Below are 20,311 nucleotides of genomic sequence, written 5' to 3' on the forward strand. Positions count from 1 at the left end.
CCCCCCACCTCTGCATTCCCCAGGTCTCTGCCTTTGCCAGCACAGTCCACATGGTGGGCAGTCTTGTCTGAACTCAAGGTTTTCAGTTCTCAGTGTTCTCTTACATGTTCCTGCCGTATTTTCCCCACAGTAAACTCAAGGAACTTTGAAGAAGACCTTGTGAAGGAAACAGAATACATTAATAAACACATTCCTATGCCTTTACTGACTCAGGGGTAAAGCACCCGTTGCAGAGCAGGTTCGTGGCATGGGAAATGTTGTGCCAGAGTTTCTTTGGAGCAAGGCGTGGCTATCCATACCCAAGCTGCTCCCTGGCCTAAAAGGGAGTCTGGCATTCTCCAGCGGTGAAGCAGGACATCACCCACCTCTGCTGATGATACTGACAACTTCTTCCTCAGTTTTAAAATCATAGAATCACAGACTGGTTCGGGTTGGAAGGATCTTAAAGTTCATCTGGTGGCACCCCTACCATAAGCAGGGACACCTTCCACAATCCCAGAGTGCTCCAACCTGGTCTTGGACACTTCCACGGATCCAGGGGCAGCCACAACTTCTCTGGACACCCCGTGCCAGGGCCTCCCCACCCTCCCAGGGAACAATTTATTGTGTAACTGTAATCCAATTTTCCCCTCTTTCACATTGACCCCACTGCTCCTTGTCCTGTCCTAAGTTTGGAATGCTTTGACCCAAAGGCAGCAGCCCCAGATACCTCAATGCCCCGAGGGGGAGCCACCAGGGCACCCAATTGTCATCGAGGTGGTGACAAATGACATTAAAAAGCTGGGAATTCCTGCTCCATCCCCGAGGAGAGGGCAGGCTCTGAAGGTTCCCCCCAACACCGCCTGCCTCGGAGCCGTCTCCCACACCTGCTCTGAGCACAGCTGTGCAGGAGCAGCAGCCACAGGTTCCAAGGGGAGAAACGGTGCTTCTCCCAGGGAGCAAAATGCAAGGATCATTTCGTCCTGCTGTTGGTTGGGGACAGGTATTTCCTGATTGCAGCCACCCCCCTGGCAGGACAGGGCGCAGAGGACACGCTGGATCTCTTCTCCCTCCCTGCCCTGCTGCCCACTAAGTTATGATACTGCAGAGAGAGAGAGAGAGAGAGAGAAGAAAAAAAAAAAAAAAAAAAAAAAAGGAAAAAAAAAAAAACACCAAAAAGAAAAAGAATTTGGTGTTCAACTTAATCAGACTTGGACCAAGTCTCAGCTCAAACCAAGGTTAAATAGGCCTGTTCTAAGGTAGGATTTATATAGCAATTACAGTAATGGAAACTGAGCTTTATAATTCTTATACTGCCTAAAATTCTGCTGTGTCATATGCATCTGCAGAGCCCGAGGAATGTGCTGCTCGGAGAGCACTGCAGTCCTGAAAGCAGCCATTCAAATGGATCATGGAGAGTTATTGGAGCACGTGGATGGCCGAGATTTTTATGAAGCACAAAGAGTTACCATCAGAAATCCTGGGAAAAGCAAGGAGCTGGTATCTGAGACAAGCAGTATTCTTTTTTAAATACTTTATTTTGTTGGGAATGTTGGGAACTAGATCTCCATCATACACGGTGGAAACAGCGTTGAGTGTCCTTTTTATCCTTGGATTTCTTTTCCTTTGCTGCAGTCTTAGGTCCACAGTGCAAAATGTATCTTGGCCGGACAGAACCCTCGCAGCCACTTTTCCAGTTCGCTCTGTTGTAGTGCAAGGAAAAATACCCGGTGTGCTGAGCCTGTGCCGCGATAAAGAACAACTCGGGAAGATTTGGGGATCTGATAGGGGGTTTGGCTCCACCTTCAGGAAGCAGAAGGCAGAGAGACAACGCGGGGTTGAGTTTCAGACACTTCCCGCAGAACCTGGAGCCTGCCACCGCATCTCCCTGACATCATTCCTGCCCCCCAAAGGGTCCCTGCTCGGCTTTATCACAGAATCCCTGATCTGATGCCGTGACCTTTCTACATCCGTGATGCAGCTCTGAAGAGTCCGCCTCCTCTTGGAAGAACTTGAAGAACTGGGGCAGGATGTCCAAAGGGAGCTGATAGGTGGACAAAAAGCGACAAAAAGCGACAAAAAGCAACAAAAAGCAACAAAAAGCAGGTTTTAAGTTGGGATACATGAAGTGTCTCAAACGCCATTAGCCATTCACACTGTCAGCGCTGAGGTTCCCCCGCAGAATGTGATTTTTCTCTTATAATTCCCAGAGATTAGGAAGGTTCTCTGGGTATCACAGATGGATTGAGAGGAAGAAGGTGGGAAGAGCCTTGATCATATTTCAGTCTAGCAAAACACTTAAGCATATGCCTAAAGTTAAGCTATTTTTTTCTCCTCGGATTCAGGCAGAAGATGCAAACAGAACAATCTCTTACATTTCACTTTTTGGCAGACTCTGATGCCAAACCCAGAACAAGGTAGCTGGTTAGAGAGCATGATTTAAATGAATTTAAATGGTGCATTTTTAAAAGAAGCCGCATAGTGACCACTTATAATAACGAAAATGGCAGAGTAGTTAGGGATGACACTGAGTTTGAAAGTCTGTGTGATGCATTACTGAAATAATCAGCAAATCACACAATTAGCAACAGTCCTGTGAGGCAATGGAAATGCACGGTCTTGCCTCTGGAATTTCCCCAGCTGAGTGCTGGAGCACCCAACTTTATTGCATTTAACATCACTTTCAGGAGGAAGCAGGTTGGAAAAGTGCAGAGCAAGCAACAGTGCAGAGATGGCCTAAACACCTAATGAATCTAAAAATAAAAAAACCTCAAAAACACTGAGAGGAGATGGGAGCAGACTGAACAGACAGAGCTGTGCAAGCAAATATAACTGAATATACTCCTGAGGAACAAAGGAAACAATCCTTGATGGGGTGACAACAGATGTTCTCCAAAAAAAAAAAAAAAATTCTAAGGGAGCATTTCAAACACAAAGACCTTCCTGTGGAGCTGAGAAGTTTTACTGGCAGATGTACAGGAATACATCTTTGGAAACAGAGTAAAAGCTAACATTCAAGGTGTTATCAGGTCCTGAAAGCAGCAGTGATATCTTCATGTAATAAGTGGCGGGTGGTGGTGGGGAGGGAAATGGTGAGGATAACAAAATGCTGTCACAGGAAGTTGCTGTAGCAACTTGTGGTTTTAATCCCAGGAGGAATAACCAGTTTGTTCTAAAAAACCTCTATGAAAAGGAGCTGTAGACACAAGTGAGAGATGCACAGGTTAGCCCAGCTGAGGGAATGCAACCCAGAGTCAGTTATTAGTGCAGTCAGCACACTGAAGTGCCACCACTTTGGCACTGTGGGAGCGAACGTGGAGTCCCCAAAGCTGGGTGTTTCTCCCAACTACAGCTCCTTCAGGCCATGGTAAAGCACGTTGCAGAAAATCTTGATTTGGTCATTAAAAAAAAGGGGGGAAATAGGACAGCTTGTAGAGTCATTTTTGAAATGACTGAACTGTACTGGTAGTTTGGGAAGATCTGGGTTTAACGCCTGGCCTGGATCTGCAGCATCTTCAGTGAACAGTTTTATCTGAGTTTTTAAAGGCTGGGCACCTCAAGCTCTTGTTTTAAACTCTGGCCTTTACTTTTTATGTTCTTTATTTTTACAGATACAGAATAATACTTCTTTGCCTAGTTGGAATGTTGAAAGGATTGCTGACTATCTGCAAGGCCAGCAGATATCATTTTATCTGGGAACGAGGCAGGAGGACGACATACTACATTGTCTAATTATTTTCATTGCTTTGCAACTGTTTTGGGGAAAACAACCCTGAGAGAAGATTATTCCAGAGCAATCAGAACTACAGAAAGACTGGGATGGACAACTTGATTGACAGGAGAAGGCTAAAGCAGGCAGCAACACAAAAAATCATCATTGGACAGACATTTTGATAAATATTACTGCAGCCAATTCATTATTAACACAGTGGGACAGCTTTACATCTTGCATCACACTTTTCACAGCCCTTATGGTAAACATGCCATATCTGACAATTACAAGATGAAAACAAAGACCTCACTAACTGTCTCCTGGCCCTGCAGCGTTATCTGCTTGCTCAGTTAACCCTCTCCCCACTTCAGCTGTGCAGCTAAACGAGCAGATAGAAATATATTATACATATATTAACATTTATTGTGTGTTCATATAGAGAACACAAGCCCCGCAGCAGCCCATGAAACTCCCAGAGGTTAAGCAATCTGTGGCACTCATCCCTAAAAGGCTTCCCAGACATGGGAGAGGGTCATGGCTGAGGTGGGAAGTTGTCAGGACAAGACAAGATGATCAAGGGGAATCCCTGAAGGGGAATTCACCCGTGGCTGTGTCCTGGTTGTGGAGGCAGAGCAGAGTGTGAGCAGCCCCGGATCCCAACGAGGGCTCCAGCAAGGAAGGATCCCACTGGAGGGAAGGATCCCACAGAAAGGAAGGATTCCACAGCAGGGAAGGATTCCACAGAAAGAAAGGATCCCACAGCAAGGGAAGGATCCCACTGGAGGGATGGATCCCACAGCAGAGAAGGATCCCACAGAAAGGAAGGATCCCACAGCAGGGAGGGATCCCACAGCAGCTCTGATTTCCTGGACTGCAAGACACATCTTCTCTTCCTACACAAACACTGCAGCTTGGACCAGCAGCTCTTTCTCTCTGCTGCCGGCTCGGCTTCTGGGATTAGCAATCTCATGGACCTCGTGGAACTAAAATTGTATTTTCATCTGATTCCCACAAAACAGCTCCTGGAATTTTTTACAAAGCACAACCTGGATTGCTGAAATCACCAAGTCAAGCCCTGTGCTACTTGTACACCTGGAGACACATTTTAGAACGGAATCTTGTGTGATAAGTTGCCCAAGGCTATTTTTTTATTAAAACATCCATGACATCTTCCTATTTTCACAGCTTCATTACCAGCTTCAGGGTTGGAAAAACAAAGAGCAGACAAGTCTCAGGATGATCTTAGGCAGGAGATTTTATTTGATTCAAACATCTATTTTCCATCCACTTCCTGTCTTTCTCAAAGTATTTCAGGGAACAAAACTGATGAGCACAAAGAGCATTCAGTGAGAGAGAGAGCAAAGGGAGAGAGAACAAATATCAGGCAAGGGAATGGAGCTGACAGAGTGTTCTTGTCTCTTTGAACCCACAAGGAAAATTCATGGCAGGAAGGATTCCAAAACCACATCTTTCTTGCGTGAAGGAAAGAATTAACCTTAAGCACAAAGTATTCCTGGTGGTTTATTCTCATTACGTGACATGTCAGGTTATGCTGATTTGGGGGAAAAAAAACAGGATTTCTTTACAATGCTTTCTGTGCACTGGGCTTAATGTGGGTTAAAAAGAGCCTAAACCCCACAAATTGTGCTTTCATAAATCCACTTAGGACTCTTTTATTTTTGGGAAATCCCTTAAAAATACAGTTTGTGGATATATTAATGACAGGTTGAAAGTTTCGCCTGAAAAACAAAAAAATAGCCCAAATTTTTGTTAAAAAAAAAAAAAAGATTACACTGGAGTTTCTATGGTGTGGGTTTCTCTCTCAGTTAGTGCCAGTTTTCTACAGAAGGTGAAGAAAATGCTTAAAATTGGTCAAATAGCATGAAGATTTTGCTGACATGTTTTCTGTCTGTGTGTACATACTTTTCCTGAAAGGAACATCCAGTGAAATTCTGGTTGTCCGAAAGACTTTGGTCAAACAGCTTTGAAAGACACTGAATTTATTGCAGTGAAACAAAAGTGACCCAAAATAAGAGCCTTTTAAGGGCTTTAGTAGTACAAAGAATTCACTCTTTTGACACTCTGTAGCTGTAAAACACGCACACCAATTTATCTTCAGAAAAAAAAGGATTTATTTCAATATGGATGGTTGCAAGAGAAGAAAGAAAAAAGAATCAAAAGGAGCAGAACAATTATTTCTTTTTCTAACCTCAGGGCACCCCGACATCCACCCTCCTTTTTTGTGTAATCTACAGCTCTGTCCACATTTCTACTGTTGATCAGCACTTGACCAAATTTTGCAACTTGACCAAAATTTAAAGAAAAAATTGTTTCAATTAACAGAATTTCACAGGCTACACCAGCCTAAGATTTAGGGCTCCCTGGGTTTTAACAGGATGGGAAAAAAGGCAGTTTGTGTGGTTGGGGACATTTAAGTTAATTTCCAAACTGCTACATGGACAGATCCCCAAGTATCATCCTGGCCCATCCATGCTAAAACTCCTATCACTTTCAATGGAATAAATATCAGCATATTTATTATGAACAACTCTCTCTGCAGCTCTGTAACGCTCTAAATGACACAGACACATCAGTGCAAATTGCAACGGTCTGCACGTTTCACAGATGATGCAACTTAGCAACAGACCCTCTGCTCCCAGAAACAGAGCAGTCCCAAAGTTCCACCTTTGAGGTAAATTTGTTCACGGGAGGAACTTTCACATTTTATCATCTTTGCTCACCGTGCGTTTAATATTTCGTTCTGACGAGGGGTGACCAGGAAATCCTCCGCAATTCCAGCAGACCCACTGGGTCCAGCTGTAAAAACAAACAGCACCTATGGATTTGTGCCACTCCCTGCCACAGTTCGGGATGTTAGGGATAGGTCTGCATTTTCCTGAAGGTTGCATTGGTGATGGTGAGGCGGGTCAGCCTGGCCCCGTAATAATCGATGATGTAACTGGAGCCGTCGGAAGGGCCAACGATCTGCAACAGAAAAAAAAAAAAAAAAAGAGCCAAGACTTTTCAATATGAAGTGAAATATATACTTTGTGCTAATGTCTCAATTACTGCTAATTTTCCCATCATAAAATTAGTCATGCTTAATTAGTCAAACAGAAACTAGATTTATTTTGAAGTTATGCTGCAGTTTAACTGTTTTAGCGAGCGCTGTCTCAGAAGGAACATTTCCCCTGGGCTTCTAATCAACCAAATTACACAGCCAGGCACTGGGACTCGGCTAATCCGATGAGGATTTGAGGCACAAAACCAGCCTAACAAATGAGTGGGCTCCAAACCACTTTTCCTGAACAAAGGAGGGTCGGCAGCAGAGAATTAGGCTGATGACAAGTGTCTTTGAAATACTGAACAGGTAAGGAATGAAGAGGAGGAGGAAAGATCATGGAGTTTTTGTTCTGGGAGTGCTATATTGATGTGGAGGCACCAGGGAGATCAACAAGGAGAGATGAAAGATACTCTCAACTGGATCTGTGAGTGCTCTGAGGCAAGATCACTGCAACAGCAGAGAAGGAATTTGAGAATGCACACAAAAGACAAGATACAAAGTGCACACTTTTAAAATATTTTCCTACAAGCCCCCAGAAATAACTCCCATATCCACAATGGATTTTGAGTTCATGAGAGTCGATTTGCAATTCATGCTAAATGGCTGTGCCGTTGAATAAAACAATTTGGCAATTTCATGATGTCACAAGATGTCACTCCAGCTGGGGATTTAACCCTCCTGAATCCCTCAGTCACAGCTCTCAGCTGATGTGGGACTTGAATTTGGAGGAGAGGTGGAAAATGGAAGTGGGAATGTCTTCTTTCATCAGCATGAAGCACAGGGAAACACAGAACCGGAGGATCCTGGGAACAGCAGGACATCCCATGCTGAGTCCAACACTCTGCCTCACATAAAGAGGTTCTGACCTCTTGAATTTATGGTGCTACAGCTTCCAAGCTATTCCTTGTCAGCATTTATAGATGGCTAATCTAAGTTTTAATTCCAACAGCAAATATATTGATATTTTGTGTCTATATTCTACAATATCAATCTACAAACACGGCCAAAATGAATGCCTTGATTTTTCAATATCCAATGGTTCTTAAGGCCAAAACGGTAACAAAGTGTTAGCAATCAAATCAAAGCTTTAAAAAAACACAGATTTGTATCTTGTTTTGAAAGCCCTGGCTTACCTGCATTGAAATAAGTATGAAATCAATTAGGCTCCCAATTCCACAAAACCCTACAGTGCAGAACTTTAACAAACCTACGAAAGAAAAGTAAAATTCAATGTAGTTTTAAGCAACCACTGGGATTTAATCACTGGTGGCAATCACGTCCAAACTTGCCCCTCATCCCACAAAATGTATGTGTTTATATATATATATCTATCTAGAAGCAGACCTAACATTAAACTTCTTTAATTATTAGGGGGAAAAACCAAACCACATATTCACATTCCTACATCCTGAACACACTTTAAAGATTTTAAATATTAACCATTTTTTTTTAAACATCTAAATATTCTTAAACAAGGAAAGGGAAACACTGATCATCAGGTTACTGAAATATTCCTTTCACCGAGGCACAGACAGAAAAATCCCATCTTGAGCTGTAAAATTTGCTTATGAATAGAAAGAGACTTTCTATCACCTCATGAGTTGCAGCACATACTGATTTGATTTTCAGAACATGCAACTTTGGAAAACAATCCTTTGTATAATTTTTATATTTTTGCTGAAATATGAATTTCTTTTTGAATATATATAAAATATAAATAAACAGTTGGTTTTAACTGGTATTCAAAAATGTTGGGTTTTATACAAATAAATGAAAGATTAATAGAAAATATATGGGAATAGCAACTGACAGATGAATGTTTTATTGGAAGTTGTCCTGACAGACTTCTTTTGGAAAAAACCTTCAGAAAAAAAGAGACTGCCTTAAAATTAATATTTTTTTTTAAATCAATAGTCTCTTGTACAATGAATGTAATCCAGAGAGTACTACATGAGTATAATTTCAGGGAAAGATTTTGGTTAATCCCCTCTCTCCAAAGCACCAAGGTGTCCCACAAAGCAGCTCCTCTCCCCCAGGGCTGTTTATGGGGCTGCCTATGGGGCAGAGGAGGGGAGGAACTGCATCCTCTCTACAGGAAGAGCATCCCACTACGTGGATTTGTCTCTCATGGAAGAAAAGTCCAAGTGCATCCTTCCCTGTGAGGCCCTGGCACAGGTGCCCAGAGGGGCTGTGGCTGCCCCTGCATCCCTGGAAGTGTCCAGGTTGGGTGGAGCACTGCACAACCTGATCCAGTGAAGGTGTCCCTGCCCCTGGAACGTGCCAGTTGGGATTTTAGAAACCCAGCAGATTTCTTACCACTGCTGCAGCTCCACTTTACTTAAGGACTTGGATGGAGGAGAACTGTTTCTGAACCTGCCATTTATTTCTGGAGTGCAGGGTAAAGTTGGGTTTTTTTCTTCCTCCTCACTTCCCTCCCTACAAGCAGATCACACTGAGAAAATAAACTGCTCTGAAGCACAGAGGGAAAAAATAGTGTTGGTCTACAGTAATAACTCCTGGTTTGGTTCACAGTGTGTGGGAGAGGAAGAGGCGGCCTTCCTGATTTCTTCATACTCAATAGCTTGTTTGTATTTGTGTGCTCTTTAAACAACAGAGAAGGGGAAAAAAACAAACCAAAGAGCATTTACAGTCTTCATTACACTTCCAAAAAAGATTTCAATGCTATTAACCTTTCTTAACCATTTTTTGCCAAGGCACAGATGACCTAAGAAATCCCTAATCAGCCACTGTAAAGGAATCCAATGGGTTGATTTTTAATTCTTTTCCAGTCTTACCTATTTGCTTTTGCATTCTTGACCTTACAAAAGATTGAGAATTTGGCATTGGAAGAGTTTAATTTTAAATATTAACTTTGATTACTAGCTACAGTATAATCCAGTAGGGTTAAAGCATCAGCCATAAAGAACTACTACAAAAAAATGAAAGATTTATGACTCTATATTACCACAATATATTAAAAATAACTACTGCAAATTGTTATCCCAAATCCAGCAGTACAACTAAATAATGCACCTTATTGACTGCTTTCAAAAGTAAATGCTAACTATAGAATCTCAGGCAAAAAAGACGTGTTATTCAAGATTATAGAGAAGAACAGATAATGTCATTAAAAAGAGTTGGCATTTAATGGGCAGAAACTCAAAATTTCTGGCTGAAGTGACAGCAACACATACAGCTTTTTCCACATCATTGCTCCATCCTATCTGTACTTAAATTCACTTCCATTGTCCAGCTCAGAAACAAGGCCAGTGAAGGCAGTTCTGTCATAATAAGGTATTTCCATTACTTTAAAGCCAGTGGCACCATCATCCTGGGAATGAGGTCCTAAAAACCAGAGAGCGGTTTTATTAGAAGTCCCAGCTTCTGCAGAATTGTTATTAATACCATGAGTTATCTTGAAGGTGTGAATTTGCCAGAATAAATTCCATCTCCCAAACCACCAGGTTTACTGTAAAATTTGTCCATTTTTTTTTTTTCCTGGTGAAGTCAAGTCTCATTTAAGGGTGGCCCATGAGGTAAAACCACTTCTGCTCCAGTGCCTCACAAAAAAATGCAGTGGTAAAACATCAATGCAAAGCAAAACTTTGGGTAGCAATAACCATATCTGCTTATTAGGATTTTATCTGCTGGACACTACATCTCCATTAGTCACCACTCCAACAGAAGAGCAGGCTGAGGATAATGCAGCATTTTATCTCACTTGACCACGAAGTAAGATTTCTAGTTTTAAATATTAAAACTGTGACTGTCAGCCTTCATTAGTCAAAATATGAGCATACACATACAAGTCAGTCATAAGAATAAGATTTACCTCAAAGAAAAAATTAAGGCATCAACTTACCTAATGCAGGATATCCTAGATAAAATCTATCTGCTCCCAACCATCCAAGAAATAAGGACAGAGCCACTGCCACTTTGTAGGAGTATCCATTTCTGCCAAAAGAAACAAGCAATGCAGATAATGACTGCAAAATATATCCACTCATACTTTTGACTGTTAAAGTAGTGACTCATTTTCCTGCTGCTCTGGTTTCAAAAAAAACAAGACTTGTTATTTATCTTCAATTAACGGCCATGGAATTGATAATGTTAAGCTTTCAAACTGGGAAGGCATCCCCCATAAAGGAACCTCAGCTGCTGCAACTCAAGTGTACTCTTGCAGAATACAGATTATTCTGAAACTAAATGATGATTTCTTGTCAAGACATAATTCAGTTGCTGATCCATCCCCAGCTTCGCAGAGCACTTCCTAAGAGTTCAGCCCTACTGAGACAAGCCCGGGAAGGCAGGAGGTGTGCAAATACTGTCTGCAGGCATTAGTCTCACACGCAGCCAAATGGAGAGGAACAGGACAGGCAGGTGAGATGTCAGCAGAGACAGTAATTGCCACGAGATCTGAAGGAGAAATGAACCATGGCCACCGGCTAAAGAAGCTGCAGGAAGGATTCAACAGAAAGAGTAAGCCACAGATTCACTCATTACACTGGAAATGGCACAAAGTCACAATGAAAAGAACTGTTGACAGTACAAAGACGCACGGGGGCAGAGAGAGGCGCTCTCAAGTTAAGCTTCCCATGGTTAGTCATACAAAATAAACAGATAGAACCGACTTCTTCAGATTTATCCTAATTGGAACCATCCTTGCCAACAGCTGGAGCGATGCAGCCACCAAACCACCTGTTAGTGCAGTCCCTGCTGGAGGACTTTGCACTAATAAGGGAGCTAAAAACATATCGCTCTCAATGCTGGAACTGCTGCCTGGGCGAACAGCGAGCTCCTGAACAGCAAACCCAAATGTAATTAGAACTGAAAAATGTTCAATAATTCACTGTTTTGATACGTGCACAACAACGTGCCAGCAATTATTTAATAGGCCCAAATTAAACTCTTGGTTGACAGTTGAATAAAACAGTCTCAAAAAGACAGTAGCTGACAAAAGTCCAAGCACTTTTATTAAGCATTCTCAATGCCAAGTAGAGACCTACCTTTTTTGCTTATTATCAAAATTTACTGACTTCAAAACCTAATGGCAACATTAAATGATTAAATCACGACTCTAACCTCAGTATTTGTTACTTGGTGTTTATTAGCAACACAGAACACACAGGGCATTCCTGGAACTTAATGTAACGTAAATTATCATCTTTAGAACTGTCTTGTTTCCACTGTAAGGAACACTAATGGGTTTATTTAAAACTTGAGGTACACTGTTGGAAATTGTTTATCAGCTACAAAGTGTCAACAGCCCTCCAAGGACACTAAAGCATAAAGAGCTGTTACATAAAAAATGGGAACACGGTTTAATTTTGCTCCTGATCACAACTAGTAATAAACTGAGCCCTTGCCTATGCACTGAGATGCTCCTGAAAGCACAACAGTTTCTGCAGCCTCATCAACATCAAACTGATGGGCAGAAGAAATCCAGTAGGAAGGGGAAGCATGAGAACACTGTAACAAACAAGGCTGCATCCACTCTGGTGTTCTCTTTGCCTTACTCCTTCAGATAAAAACATGCACAAAGAGTAAGCCAGTGAGTAGGAAAATGACACATCCCGGGCATCTGAAGGAATTTCTACAATTGGGTAAAAGATGCAACTTCTTGTCAGTTCCTCTTTTGATTTTCTCTTGCTCCTCAGCCTCACCTAACCTTTACTTTTTCTGCATGCATTTCTTCCAGCTGCCATGGTAAAGACTTTTCCTCCCAGCTCTTGCACAGCAGTTGACAAGAGCAGGTGCTGCTGTAGGTTGCTCTTTCAGTGTCTCTTGGCTCTGCTCAAAGACCTGTCCACACTGAACCCCAGGAATTTCACAGAGAATCATTCCATGGCCTTCTTTCCTGGAAGTGCAACACTTAAACAATGGACATTTCAACTCTGCAGCATCAGGACCTGCACATATTAAGTAAAACATATGACAGATGCCAATGGGGGATTCTAGAATTTGACCAAAAAATAAGATCTACCTCCAAAACATCTGATTAAAGCCAAACCTAAGCAATCCTGACTCCCAGTACTTCTTTGCTGGCAACCTTACAAGCTTTTCCTTGAATTATTACTAGGGTAACTGAACTTGAACACATCCACTCACACAAACACGTAACATCTCCTGGTCTTGCTCTAAAGTAACTGGATCCCAGAACTTAGCCAAAACTAAATCCCATTTTTGGCTAAGGACTACTTGCTGATTTGTCCTTCACAAAAGCTGGGAATGGAGATTCACCTGCTGTCCCCATGCTGGGACAACCCTGCCATGGGAAGATGCTTTCTCAAACTAATTTTCTGGCTAAATGATGTGCAGTTGTTTCTACAGTTACAGTTTCTATCAAAACTCAGTACAATGCTGGAAAATCTCCAAAAAGCAGAAAAAAAAAGCAGGGCTATTGTTGTAATAGTAAGCTGGAGATTCCTGCTTAAAACAATATTTCTAACACTTAGGTAACATTTAAAGTGCCTCATAAAAGGTCTATCAGTGACTGGACCACTTTTTAAATAAGTGTGCAGATGAAGGATGGTGACATTAATCTTGCTGCCATTTTTTACTAGTTTTAGGACATTATGAAAGACATGCTCATGTAACTCTATATACGTTCACAGTGGTATTTTACTGGAATTTTCAGGGCAAAAATTTCTCTTTCTGCCATGCCAGCAGTTGGAGGGCTGGAAAAGTCACAGCAAGTTCTTTTGGCAGTGTAACCACTGATTATTCATTATAAATAATAGTCATGATCAAGTAAGAGATACTGTAAGAAGGATGACATTTCTCTGCCTGGATTTTAATAAACAAATGTAAAGAAAAGCTACCTTTAAAAAGTGTTTCTAGAGAATATACTAAACCAAAAATATATGTATATGAAAAAAAACCCCCTCCAACCATAAGAATTACCATCTAATCTAAAGAGGAAGCAATTTCATTAAACTAGTATAGCTCATCCTCTCCTCAGCCCCCATCACAGATGGGACTGAAACACAATTGTTTCTGGACACAAATGTGACTGACGTCTACTTTGCTGGCATTTAAATTTGATTAGATGTAATAATATGTTTTCTTCAGTTTGCTGAGCTTTGACTGCTGAGAAGACTAAATACAGAGAAAATATTTACAAAACTAAGAGGCAGAGCTGTACTTCTGAGTTAGGCAAATTACTGAGCAGCAAGTAGCACATCAGAGTTATCTGCCCACTGGAGTGATAGGGAGTACCCAGTATTACTGGAGGTTTAATTTCCAAGGGTTCCAGCAGGACAAAAGCAAAAGGTTCCAGTGTGAATCCCAGAAAAAGAGGAAACAAATGGTAGTGACAGGTGCTGGCTGGTCATTAGCACCGGCCAGTTGGAACATTTATCGGTATCCAGAGCTCTCCATCACTCACAATGTGCTTTAGAAAAACGAGGTCCATCATTCATGTACCAGAAACAGGCTCTTAAAAGAAAGAGTGGATTGGATTAAACACAAAAATTGTTTCAAAACAGAGAAGAGTTTCTCTTACAGATTTTGGGGGGAGCTGCAGAGATCCTGAAACTTCCCTAAAATTCATGCATAACAGAACTTCAGCTGCAGCTACAGGCAGAGTTTAAACTGGCATGAAGCACTGAGCAGCACAGCCCTGTCCAGCCCTCCTTTGTCCTCTCTGTTTTATCCTTGAGTCACCCTCATCCCTGCGCTGGCATGAGCCCTTGAAGCCACTGTACTGTGACACAAACTGGGGAACTGATCCAAGGCAGCTCCCTGATGTCCTGGGGTCTGTCAGGGAAGGGGATGGAGGGTATCCCCAACAGCTCCTGACAGCAACTGGGCTGATTTTAAGCACACATGAAATGTGGCCTCAGCATCCGGAGCAGAATTTTGCCAAGCTAAAGCACGAAGTAAAGCAACGGTAAAAGAATAAGGTAAAACAAAGACACAAACATAACTAAACAAAAAAACAAATAAAACCAACGAAACAAACAAACAAAAAAAACAAACCCCAAACCACCAAAAAAACCCCTAAAAAACAAAACAAAAATCCCCCAATCAGACAGATTTCCCTACAGCAACATTTAGAGCAGCCTGGTCTAGTGGAAGGTGTCCCTGGCCATGGCAGGGGGGCAGAATAACACGGGCTTTAAGGTCCCTCCCAACCCAACCCTTGCCATGACCCTGTGTTGCATCCCTGTAGTGTTTATTACAGGATTAACTACTGGGAAAAACGTGCATGGTTGTGTTTTACTTCTATTCTCCTTCTGCCAACACATCATACGATTTTGGACAAACTTCAGTTTTTCAAAAGCGACGAGTACTCACACATTGCGACACTCAATAGGCTTGTAAAATCCAACTTCATGTCCCGTGAAGACTTTCTCTATGCCAAGGTGATCTTTGCAAGTAATATTTGGTGCTGGCAGACATTGAACTGAGGGCAAAAAGTGATTTGGTTTTAAGCTGACACTCAGAGCAGTTTTCTGACAACACACAAGTGAAACAAATTAAGTTCTACCGTGAAACAGTCTTGATACAAAGCACACTTAGCACAAAATTACTTGCTTTAAAATATTTTTTAAGCCAGTCCTACCACTAACTTGTAGTTTTTCCTTGCTACATGTTAAGCAAAATATACAAACTAATTGCTGCCCAAATTCTGTTGTAATTTCCACTCTGGCTTCAAAATGAGCCTATGAGAAATCTGAAGCTGACGCACAGAAAACATTTTCATCATGACAACAGTCAAATATTGGAACAAGTTGCCCAGAGAAAGTCATGCCATCACCATCCCTGGAGGTTTTCAAGGTCTGACTGCACAAAGCCCTGAGCAACCTGGCTGGAATTCAGTGCCAACACTGCTTTGAGCAGGAGGTTGGACTGTGCAACTTCCTGAGGGGTCTCTTTATCCAAATTATTCCATTATTCTTGACTCTTACAGGGAAACAAAGTGGAAATCACAGCAGAAAGTCACACCTGCTAAAGTTTGCAATATACTACCAGAATATTAGCCACTCTCCAATGCTGTAGTCTGTTCTTTCAAAGGAAAAAAAAAAATCAGTCCTTAACCCACTTTCTATCAGCTTTCAGTACTTGTGAGTCCTGTTGGTTAATTCCAACAAAACTGCAAGCCAGGTTTAACATTCTTTCCAAATTTCCCAGAAATGAACACGGGCAAGACGTGGATTTCTTTAATGCCTATCCCTATTGCATAGGGACAAAAAAATAAAGTAAGATTTGAGTTATGTGTGGACTTAACTGCTATAAAATCTTACATGGATTTTATACCCCATCCCTGGAAGTGTCCAAGGCCAGGTAGGACAGGGCTTGGAGCTACCTGGGATAGTGGAAGGTGTCCCTGCCCATGGCAGGGGGTGGAATGAGATAATCTTTAAAGTCCCTTCCAACCCAAAACATTCCATGATGCTACTGATCAGTGTGCCTAATCTAAGGCAATTGCAAACATACACATTATTTCTTGTAAAGTAAATTAAGCAAAGAAGTTTTTTCCATCATTAGAAGAAACCCAGCACAGTTAAAATATATTGATACAGGAAAGGCCACAGTTTTCTCCTCAGTGCCACTCCAAAGGCTCCAAAACTTCTCAATGACACCACTTCTATGCTTTGAACTAAAACCGTGTTTGTCTGAGCGAAGGATCACAGAAAGTGAACAGAAACTCTAGTGCTTCAAGCATGATCCAGAAATTAACTTTTTCTTACTTAGCTAATACTAAAAAAATAAGCAATTCAGATACTGTGGGGACAATCTAAAAACTGGTGTGTGTGTGCGTGTGTGAAAATCCTACACGAAGAAACAGTGTTAATTAATTCAACAACTTGCTCTACTCTGAAGCTTATCTCCTGTTCAAAAGTGCAGTTTATTAAATACAATCACACGGCAATTAGTTAAACAACTGATAACCTTGAGTTATGATCAATCTCAAACTATGCAGTATTTTTTTCTGGTCCCTGACTTCCCATTTATAGTCAGGGACACAATGTCAAAATGATGGAAAGAACTGAAAAAACTTTTTAAAGGATCCATTGTGCAAAGTATTAACATCCAGTGTCTGAAATCATTTGGAAAACCTTCACTATCCCAGAAGAAAATAATTCAACGTTTATAGGAAGCAAAATATGAAAGACAACAGGCACACACATGAATTTTGTGGACTCGCCATCCCTGGAAGTGTCCAAGGCCAGGCTGGATGGGGCTTGGAGCACCCTGGGATAGTGGAAGGTGTCCCTACACTTGGCACTGGATGAAGTTTAAGGTCCCTTCCAACCCAAACTATTCTGTAATTCCATGATTTTAAAACAGGGGTGCCCATAAAGCGAACTTGCTGCGCTATCAAACACAGACCTTTATTTCAATGCCTGAGAACATTAAAGAAGTTAAGCACAGGTAGGAAACTCAGTAATCAATTTATGAATTTTTCCGTTGCACTCTGAAGTATGTCAGAACTGAACATCAAATAAATGTGCTTTCAAAACAGAGCCCTATGCACCAAAACCTGATGATGATGGAAGGCACTATGTTGCCTTAAGAAAAGAAACCCATAAAAATTAGAAGATTTTGAAGGCTGTTCTGTCACGTGTCAATTCTTTTAATAATTACATGCAAAATCAGTATGACAGGAATGGCTTGTTTTAATCACAGTAGTGCAGGACAGAGCCTAAAGGGTGTAACATACATTGAAGAGATTTACCAGAAACCTCACTTACAAAAGTACCAATCAGAGACAGTGTGTTTATTCATTTTTAGGAAAGCACCCAATCCACACAAGTGTTTTGGGCTTTCAGACTAATGATATTACTAATCCCATCTCTTATAAAGCTCATCAAGTAGATACACAAATGTGTAAATCGAACACTTCCTTGAAAAAATGTAGTTAATCAATATATAAGTTAGAAATCCTTACCATATGCTGTGTGATTTGTGCAATTCATTGGTTCTTGTGTGCTATTGTCTATTTTAGGCTCATCACACATATACGTTCGGGTAATTGAGGAAAACAGTTTTCATATCAAACACTACAACAGGTTTAACAGTAATTTATTCCACCTTCTTTAAACCCCGAGGATTTAAGATGCACCTTGATGTTGGTGCCTACCCATCCCCCAAAAGAGGAGCAGCACATTACCATGCAGCAAATCTGCTAATCCAATTTAATACACCAATATATCGCATAAGCCCCACGTTTAATTAGTGCTGCAGTCAGCACTACCTAAAGGAACTACAATATTTATCAGTCACAGCCTCTGTACTTGGAGGCAACAAGGCAGCACACGCCTCATCTGGTCTCCTTCCCTTATTTAAATGCCACAGTGCCTTGAAATTGAGGCATTTGGTTGAGGAAATTTAATCTACGGGAACACACAGAATTCAACGAACGCGTAAAAACGAGCATCTGAAACGCCAGGAATTTGGTGCAGGAACAAACTGAGCAGGAACTGACTTCCAGAGGTCTCAACTCCCACAGCCAAGTAAAGCAGGAGATGAAGCAAGCTTTTCCAAGATTTGCTTTCCTGACACTTTTGATCATCAGAAACTGTCAGCTGCCATCAACCAACATGTTCTGGGGAGGGCAAGAGGTGCCTTGGAGAGCCAGGAGCCTCACACCTCCTGCTCCTCGGAGCTGTGCAAGGCACAGAAACACATTTTCTCCTGGTAAAATGGCAAACTCTCGCTCCTGCAAATAATAAATAAGGCGGAGTGGTGGCAAAGCGGGCTCTCATGCCATGGCAATCTCTTTGAAGGACACCCCAAGCATGCGCTGGGGCACGCACAGTACCGCCAGAAATCACAACATTAATTAGGTTGGAAAAGCGCTCTGAGACCATCGAGTCCAACCTGCGACTGATGCCACCCTGTCACCCAGGTCAGAGCACTGAGTGCCACAGTCAGTCGTTCTTAGAACACCCCCAGGGATGGGGACTCCGCCGCACCCCTGGGCAGCCCTTTCCAACGCCTAATCACCCTTTCTCTGAAGAAATTCCTCCTGATGTCCAACCTGAACATCCCCTGGTGCATCTTGAGGCCGTGTCCTCGATTCCCGCACCCTGAGAAGCCCTGTCCCGCTCCTGCCAGCCGAGATCTCCTCGGGACTCTCAACCTGAGGTTTTCCACGATCCCCCCGCCCTGCCCGGCACCTCCCGGTCCCCACCGCCCCTTCCCCTCCCCACGAGCGGTGCCCCCCCCTCACACCGGGCCCATCGCCACAACAACCGGCCCCGATCCGATCCCGGCCCCGATCAGGATATTGCCCCAGCCGCAGCTCCTCGCACTTGAGCGGCGGCTCCGAGCCCGCTGCTCCCTCCAGGGCCGCGAACCAAAGGAGAAGCAAGACCACCGCCTCCGCCGCGCCGCTCCGGGCGGCCATGACGGGACCGCCGCCGCCGTCAGCTGATCCGGGGAGGAGCGGAGCGGCCCCGCCGCGGGGACAACCCGCGCTGGCTGCGAGGAGAAACGGAGGGGGATCCCGAAGCGTTCGTGGCTTGCTGAGGGTACGGGTTAGGCTTTTTGGGGGGCTTGCTTAAGGGGGTTTTTTGGGGGGTGGCGGGGGCGACCTCATTAAATATGGCGGGCGAGGCCGCGCTGAGGGCACAGCGCGCCCTCACTCAAGATGGCGCTGGCAGGGCCCGGCGTTGGGACGGGCGGGGTCGCGCCCCGAGTAAAGATGGCCGCGCCCGCCGCCGGCACCGGCCCCGCGCTTGCCCGCACTTAAAATGCCGGGTGTGAGGGCCCGGCGCCGTGTGGAGATGCTGGGGGAGCCGTGAGGAGCCCTGAGGCGGCTCTCGCAGCGGGGCTGGCGCCGCTCCCGGTGCTGGCACCGCGGGCAGGACTCGCCCTGAACCGAGCGGCGGGGCCGGGTGAGGGCCGAACGTGAGGTGAACCCTCTCCGCTCTTACAAACACCCACGCCGTAGCATTGGCCCACCCGGCCAAATCGCACCTCTGGGTGTCCCCGCTGGTGTCTGGAACTTGCTGGGTACTTGAAAAACACGTTGAAAAAGCCCAGCAGAAGTTAAAGGCGTGACCTGCCAAACCTGGTTAACCCAGACTGGCGCATCCATCCCCTGTCATCCAGGTGGGCCTGGTGTCCTGGCACTGTGTCCAGCACACCCACAGCAGTCGGATTGAAGAAATAATTTGAAATTCCTACCCTATTTTCTCATAAAACTGCATTGCTAAAAATGCTCTTTATTTCAATTTTTAAATAAATACTTAATTCCTGGAGCAGGCAAGTTTTTCATCACCATTTGCTCTTCACAAGGTATTTTCTGGTGATTACAAACCTTTCCCTATTCTCACTACCGTGGCAGTTACTTGTTTTTCTACTGTGGTTATTTCAGATTTCTCTAGTGTTTGAAGGCATCAGTTTTCCACTTATGAACTGCTAAGGGATCCTGGAGTGTTTACAGGAGATGGAGAGGTCCTTTGGATTAAACACCCAGGAAAGGCAACACCACTGTCCCAAGTTTACATCTGCTCAAGAAGCATTTCCTGAAAAACAAGTAGGGACCTTGAAAACTGGAAAACTGAACGTAAAAAGCTGGAAAAGCAACTCTGAGATAGCAC

The 20,311-nt window shown here is 43.2% G+C and overlaps 1 protein-coding gene across 1 annotated transcript; it reads right to left on the reverse strand.

The window, feature by feature from the left end:
* Positions 1–4,933: 4,933 nt before the first annotated feature.
* TM2D1 (TM2 domain containing 1) lies at positions 4,934–19,162 on the reverse strand. Its single transcript, XM_066192937.1, has 6 exons — positions 18,995–19,162; positions 17,653–17,726; positions 15,054–15,162; positions 10,618–10,709; positions 7,889–7,962; positions 4,934–6,676 (listed from the first exon to the last, which is right to left on the reverse strand). Exons 1-6 carry the CDS (start codon positions 19,111–19,113, stop codon positions 6,566–6,568), a joined length of 579 nt encoding a protein of 192 aa, XP_066049034.1. The 5' UTR covers positions 19,114–19,162; the 3' UTR covers positions 4,934–6,565.
* Positions 19,163–20,311: the final 1,149 nt, after the last annotated feature.

Source organism: Chamaea fasciata, unplaced genomic scaffold (genome assembly GCF_029207755.1).
Source record: "Chamaea fasciata isolate MVZ Bird 193981 ecotype frontalis unplaced genomic scaffold, bChaFas1.0.hap1 SCAF_10, whole genome shotgun sequence".
NCBI lineage: Eukaryota > Metazoa > Chordata > Aves > Passeriformes > Sylviidae > Chamaea > Chamaea fasciata.

Bases quoted from the DNA above. Each gene is read 5' to 3' on its own strand.
- TM2D1 (XM_066192937.1), bottom strand. From the start codon at position 19,113: ATGGCCGCCCGGAGCGGCGCGGCGGAGGCGGTGGTCTTGCTTCTCCTT. The intron at 17,727-18,994 runs ATATCCTGATCG...AATTACCCGAAC, and splicing joins GAGGAGCTGCGGCTGGGGCA to GTATATGTGTGATGAGCCTA. The intron at 10,710-15,053 runs GTGAGTACTCGT...TTCTTTTGGCAG, and splicing joins CCTATTGAGTGTCGCAATGT to AAATGGATACTCCTACAAAG.